This window comes from Engraulis encrasicolus, unplaced genomic scaffold, assembly GCF_034702125.1.
Source record: "Engraulis encrasicolus isolate BLACKSEA-1 unplaced genomic scaffold, IST_EnEncr_1.0 scaffold_48_np1212, whole genome shotgun sequence".
NCBI lineage: Eukaryota > Metazoa > Chordata > Actinopteri > Clupeiformes > Engraulidae > Engraulis > Engraulis encrasicolus.
Genome location: NW_026945797.1, coordinates 252,501 through 260,000, shown reverse-complemented (window position 1 = coordinate 260,000; position 7,500 = coordinate 252,501). Strand labels below are relative to the sequence as shown.

General features: G+C 45.1%; 1 protein-coding gene across 2 annotated transcripts in view; it reads left to right on the top strand.

The window, feature by feature from the left end:
* The window catches only part of LOC134444261 (forkhead box protein J3-like), a 53,224-nt gene that overhangs the window by 37,395 nt on the left and 8,329 nt on the right, over positions 1 to 7,500 (top strand). For both annotated transcript variants that reach the window (XM_063193617.1, XM_063193616.1), the window contains 2 exons: positions 2,468 to 2,783; positions 6,119 to 6,937. In XM_063193617.1, the coding sequence (XP_063049687.1) occupies positions 2,468 to 2,783; positions 6,119 to 6,937 (1,135 nt within the window). The remainder of the gene's footprint in view (positions 1 to 2,467; positions 2,784 to 6,118; positions 6,938 to 7,500) is intronic.

Sequence of the window (7,500 nt, the reverse complement as noted above, 5' to 3'; positions counted from 1 at the left end):
AAACAATTTAAGGAATGGCTTCTTTAATCATGGTGTGCAATTTTTTCAACATCTCGTTGTAAATACCGTCTATTCCACATGCCTTATTGTTCTTTAAGGATCTAATCTTAGTGTTTAATTCATATAATGTTATAGCTGAGTCTAATTCATTTAATTGATCCTTTTTAGTTTGTTCTAGGAACTTTAGGTGAGAGATTAATTTTGTTTGCGTTGGATTGAGTTCTTTTTTTCTGTATAGCTTCTCAAAATGGTCGTACCATGTCTTCCCATCAACAACTGGAATAGCCTCAGGCCTGTCTTGTTTTGCATTCAGTTTTTTCCATAGATCCCAAAATTGTTGTTGGTCTAATGCTTCATCTATTTCTTTCAATTGGTTGTGAATGTGGTCTGTTTTTTTCCGTCTCAGTAGAGATTTATAAACATGTAAAGTATTCTGATATTCTGTACGGGCTAATTGGTTAGCAGGTTCTCTGTGTTTTTTATTTGAGAGCATCTGGAGTTTTTTCCTCAGTATTTTGCAGTCTTTATCAAACCATTTATTTCTGATTATGAACTTCTTGTCCTTGTTCTTCACTTTACCGGATCTTTTTAAAGATCTCTCAGCTGCTATAGAAAATATTTTTGTTATTTGTTCGGCAGCTAAGTTGATACCCTTGTTTATTGTTACAGAATTTAGTAAATTTGAAAGTGTAGGCCAGATTTTCTATTGTTGTTGAACTAATTGGAATTTGTAAAGTTCCTGACAGTCCTTATGCCATTTAAATTTAACTGGAAAGGGTGCAATGGTGTTGTGCAATGGTGATCTGTTCTTTCTTCTGTTTTGGGGTTTTTCTTTAAACTGATGATGATGTGACAGTGATCTGACAGAGGGAGTTGTGGCATTACCATGAAATAGTTAATCAGATCAGGCCTAAATCTGTTATTGCGTAGTCCACCACACTGCTGCCCAGTGGTGAGCAGAAAGTGAATTTGCCCAGAGAGTCACCCCTTGTACGACCATTAGTGACATACAAACCCAAGGCTTTGCAAAGTTGTAAGATCTCTTGCCGTGTTTGTTTATGATATTATCAATGTATTTCTATGGCTACAAAATANTGGGATTCTGTTCGAGGTCAGTGATGTGTTCAAGACCATCTGTTTGAACATAATCTGATTCATTCCCAATACGTGCATTCAGATCACCCATGATGAGTATCTTCCCCATTGATTGGAATTCTGTAATATCTGATTTTAGTGTGTCAAATATGGTTTCATTGTAGTATGGAGATTCAAAGGGTGGGATATATGTGGCACATAGAAATGTATCTAAAGAGCTATGTGTTAGTTCTTTATGAATTTTAAGCCATATGTGTGATGGTGCTTTTCTCATGACCTGTATATAATTTGAAATGGATTCTTTGAACCAAACTGTAATTCCTCCTGAGTTCCTGCCACATTTAACATTAGGGTGTTTAATAGAAGATACACTTAAAGTTCTATAACTAGGTAGGGAGTAATCAGTTGCACATTTACTCCATGTTTCAAGTGCTATAAATATATCTGAATTATTTACAATATTTACAAAATCAGAGTCCAGTATCTTTTCTCCAAAAGAAGAGGAATGCATTCCCTGAATATTAGACCGGAGCGGTAGTCTCTTTAAGGCGTTTATTGTCAAACAGAGCTGCTGTTACAGCCACAACTCACGCATTCATTCAAGTCCAACTCTCCAACTAAACGGGCAAATCATTCTACAACTCTTAGACATTCCGTACATTCCATAGAACACCTAGACACGCGCCACTGTTTCCCTAGTGCTCAAGGCACTAACACAATACTAGCACAAACAATAACAGTAACAATAACAATATAACAATACAAACAAAATAAACAATAACTCTCTCTCTCTCTTCATCTCCCTCCCTCTCTCCTCTCGTCTCTCTCTCTCCCTCTCCCTCTCTTCATCTCCCTCTCTTCATCTCTCTCTTCTCTCCTCTCTCTCCTCTCCCCTCTCGTCTCTCTCTCTCCTCTCTCTCCTCTCCTCTCTCTCCTCTCCCCTCTCGTCTCTCTCTCTCCTCTCTCGCTTCTCTCTCTCTCCTCTCCTCTCTCTCTCTCTCTTCTCTCTCTCTCTTCTCTCTCTTCTCTCTCCTCTCTCTCCTCTCTCTCTTCTCTCTTCTCTCTCTTCTCTCTCCTCTCCTCTCTTCTCTCTCCTCTCTCTATCCTCTATCTCCCTCTCTTCTCTCTCCTCTTTCTCCTTTCTTCTCTCTCCTCTCCCTCTCTTCTATCCTCCCCTCTCTCTCTCTCTCCTCTCTCTTCTCTCTCCTCTCTCTTCTCTCTCCTCTCTTCTCTCTCTCCTCTCTCGCTTCTCTCTCTTCTCTCTCTTCTCTCTCCTCTCTCTCTTCTCTCTCCTCTCTCTCTTCTCTCTCCTCTCTCCTCCCTCTCTTCTCTCTCTCCTCTCTCGCTTCTCTCTCTTCTCTCTCCTCTCCAGGTGGGAGGTCATCTGGACTGTCGGAGCTACACACCTGAGAGGGATAAGCCCCGCCCCTTTAGAGTGTCCGACCAGAATAAACCACACCCCTTTACGAGTGTGACCAATCAAGAGACTGACTACACCGTGTCCGAGTGTGATAATAAACCAATCCCCTTTACTGGCGTGTCCAATCAGGATAGTGAATACGATATTCCAGAATGTGACAAGCCCCACCCCTTTGATGAATCATCCCAGGATAAGCCACACCCCCTCTCTGACTTTCAGGATCTCAGCGCTTCGTTCCGCAGTCTCTACAAGTCTGTATTCGAGCAAGGTACACACACGCACACGCACACGCACACGCACGCACGCACGCACGCACGCAAACATACACACAATACATGGGTTAGTAAACACAATGTTATGAGGAGGGGCAAGACACTGGAAGCCAACCACATGCACTATTGTTTTGACCGACAGCGGTTTACAACAATCAGAGGTTGAGTTGTGCGCAGCCTCTACAAGTCTGGTACGGTACACACACACACGCGCGCGCACACACACACACACTAACACACACACACAAACACACACACACACACACACACACACACACACACACACACACACACACACAATACCGCAGCCTCTACAAATCTGTTTTTGAGCAAACTACACACACACACACACACACCTAACCCACACACACACACACACACACACACACACACACAATACCGCAGCCTCTACAAATCTGTTTTTGAGCAAACTACACACACACACACACACCTAACTAGACTGAGACTGAGCCTGGCATGCTCAGACCAAAATAATCTCTAACCACAAGATAACTGTTAGCAAAGAACATTTTTTGACACTTTTTTTTGTTTTACCACGAACAATGTAACCTTGAAAAAGATTGTTTTTTAGTTAGTGACAAAGCAGCATAGTTGTGGCTTTTTCTATCTGACTGTGGACACACACAAACACACTGATTAGGAATGACAGGAACTTCTCCTCTGGCGTGACCAGACTCATGTACACACACCCTGCGCTGGTATTCGTGTTTGCTGCTGTGCCGAAGCCGTGACATTCCTGATGCTGGTGTGAAGATGCTGTAATTAGCAGCTAGCATTAGCGTTAACTTTAGCCACCACGTTAGTGCTAGCCACTGTATCAGGGAGAGAGGGGGGCCCAGGCTGAGCTAGCGTTAGCATTACCATTAGCCACTGCATCAGGGAGAGGGAGGGGCCCAGGCTGAGCTAGCGTTAGCATTACCATTAGCCACTGCATCAGGGAGAGAGGGGGGCCCAGGCTGAGCTAGCGTTAGCATTACCATTAGCCACTGCATCAGGGAGAGAGGGGGGCCCAGGCTGAGCTAGCGTTAGCATTACCATTAGCCACTGCATCAGGGAGAGGGAGGGGCCCAGGCTGAGCTAGCGTTAGCATTAGCCACCTCATCAGGGAGGGAGGGGCCCAGGCTGAGCTAGCTTTAGCATTAGCTACTTCATCAGGGAGAGAGGGAGGCCAGGCTGCACACCAAACTTATACTCTTCTTCTCATGACAAAGGGATGTCGAGGAACGTGTTGTGTGTTTATGTGTATATTTTATGTGTATATTTTTTCAGAAATGAGAGAGAGATGGAGAGAGAGAGAGAGAGAGAGAGAGAGAGAGAGAGAGAGAGAGATGAATAGAGGCAGAGATGAAGAGAGATAGAGATGGAGATAGAGTGATATATACAGTATATTATAATATACATTTTATGAAATCATATTTGTTCTTGTGTTTTCCCTTTTTTAAATTACAAGTATTATTACTATTAGACTATATGTCATCATTTCATTTTCCTTCGCTTTGACAACAGTGATTGCGTCATTCATGCCAATAAAGCACCACTTGATTTGATTTGATTTGATAGAGAGAGATAGATAGAGTGTGAAGGTCAGATTAGACTTCTGCAACTGCGCTCGTCAAAACTTGCGTGGGAGTGGCCACGAACCAACATTGTATTCATGCATCTGCGAGTTCTGCGAGGTCCGAGGTCTCGTCGCGAGCCACATTTGAAATTGCGCGATTAGACTACTTTCACATTGTAAGCACTGCGGTCATTATTAAGCAATGTTGCTTTCTATCCCGGTTAGCTAGGTATTTTCACACGAATTGCAAAGGCAATGTACTGGTATTATTATTTGACATACCCAGTCTGTTTTCACGAACAGAAAGTGCAAGCATGTAAAGACAGTTGATTCTGCCCATGTGTGTTTACATTCGGTGGAGGAACGGTAGTAAAACCGCAGGCATTGTGCCACGAGTGTTCAACTGATGCATTGTTTGTTACTTAGCTTGTAGCTTCGTGTATTGACACACATTTACACACAAGGCATTAATAAAGTTTTTAACAGAATACAGCTCTGCTCTCGCAAACTACTGGCATTGCGCTGCCACAAGAACAGAACAAGGAAGTAGCGAGACGACCAATCATAGCGCCCTTTTGTCTGCGTACTCCGCGTCCGTCCGACGGATAGTTCGAATTTTTTCGAGGCGCTCGACGACGGGCGCAGAGCCTCTGAGAGGGGGGCGTGGACTCGCATAGATAGAAAACGGACGGACGCAGATTCTATGCGTCCGAAGCATAAATCTAGCTTGAGAGAGAGAGACAGAGGGAGAGATGGAGAGAGAAAAGGAGAGTGACTTAGAGGTGCTGATGAAAGTCTGTAGCTCTCTACCAGGTAGTGTAGCACAGCAGGGGTTGTGGAACAGTGCAGCCCGATCGGCCACAGAATAGAACGCTTCTGTAGAGTTCTATTGTGGAGAGTTCTAGAATGTTCTAGACCAGTGGTTCCCAACCTTTTTCTTAAGGGACCCATGTTTTTACTATTGTAAGCTTTGGTGACCCAACCACGCGAGCACCCGCATGAGACGGAGTCACAAGATGCCCTCTGTTTCCTGCGAAAACTAATTTTAGTTATTATATCCCTTAATTCGTCTTTGGTCAAATATAGAATAAATGTTTAATGTAGCACTTACAATTTGTTGCTTCTATGCATTTATTAGTTAAATGCTTTGTTTTTTATTCAACATGGGCTATATATATTTAAAATGAAACCCCTTAAAATCAAGAGGGCTCCGCGACCCCCTGTGGATCTTTGGCGACCCATAAGGTGGGTCCCGACCCATAGGTTGGGAACCACTGTTCTAGACTGCTGTTCTGTGTTCTGAGGAAGTGTACAGTTCTAATAGTGCTGCTCCATCTTTTCAAAGCCCCAATATCAGAACTCCGGCTGCTGTTGCCTAGCAACAAGATATGGGGAAAATTCATATACCCCAGTAGGATGCACACACACACACACACACACACACACACACACACACACACACACACACACACACACACGCACACACACACACACGCACACACACACACACACACACACACACGCACACACGCACACACACACACACACACACACACACACACACACGCACACACACACTGTAGAAAACCGAATCATACAACATGCAAACAGATCGCACTTCATGATATGAAAACGGCACATTGTACGCTCATGCTATACGCTGTATTGCTAAATGTGTGTGTGTGTGTGTGTGTGTGTGTGTGTGTTTGTGTGTGTGTGTGTGTGTGTGTGTGTGTGTGTGTCCCTCTACAGGTTTGACAAATCTCTCGTCCGAGCGTGCCACCTGTTCTTACCAACACACACCATCTCCCACGGCCGTCACACAACCCCAGAGCACCGACACACACACACCCACACACACACTCCCACACACGCCCACACACACACTCCCACACACGCCCACACACACACTCCCACACACACTTCAGCTCCAGACAGCAAGCACCTCACCACACACACTCCACACACACTTACCGCACACACACCAAAACACACTCCAATCACAGCTGAACCAGCACCCGTCACACACACCATACACCGTGCAACACACCACACACACACAGCTCCCAAACATACACACACACACCGCCCACAGCCAATACCCTGGGTCACACAGCTCATACACGCAGCAGAACACACACACGTCACACACACACACACAGCACCCTGCCTCACACACGTCACACACACACACTCACTCACAACACGCCAACAATCACAACACACACACGCAACAACACCCAAATCACAACACACACACGCAAAACACAAACTCCCACAACACACGCACTCAACAGCCAAGTCCGCACACACAACAGCCGAACAATCATCACAACACACACTCACCACACACAAGCCAACACAACACACACACCTCCACACACAGCACCCACACGGCCTCACACACACACACGGCCCTCTCCTCAGCACACCCCTCCTACTCCCAGGCGGCGGGGCAGCAGAGTACCCAGAATGCACCTCTCTCTTCCCAGAATGCACCTCTCTCTTCCCAGAGGCCCCCTCTGCCTCCACAGCAGCAGCAGCAGCAGCAGCAGCAGGTGGCCTTCGCAGGTGAGTTATGCTCAGGAGGCAGGAGGGGGTGTGTGTGTATACGTGTGTGCGTGTCTGTCTGTCTGTGTTTGTGTGGGTGTGTGTGTGTCTGTGCATGTATGTGTGTGCGTGTGCATGTGCGTGTGCGTGTGCGGGTGTTTGTGTGTGTGTCTGTGTTTGTGTTTGTGTTTGTGTGTTTGTGTTTTACTTACTGCTATTTTCCTATGTATTGATTTTGCTAATGTAAGTGTTCATTAATGTACTGTGTGTGTGTGTGTGTGTGTGTGTGTGTGTGTGTGTGTGTGTGTGTGTGTGTGTGTGTGTGTGTTGTGAGAGTGCGTGTGCATGTGTGTGTGCGTGTGTGTTGTGAGAGTGCGTGTGCGTGTGTGTGTGTTGTGAGAGTACGTGTGCGTGTGTGTGTGCGTGTCTGTGTCTGTTTTACTTATTGCTATTTTCCTATGTATTGATTTGCTCATGTAAGTAATTAATGTGTTGTGTGTGTGTGTGCTTGTAAGTATGGACTGTATTTGTTTACTATAGTGGATATCCTGTAGGAGTGTGTGTGTGTGTGTGTGTGTGTGTGT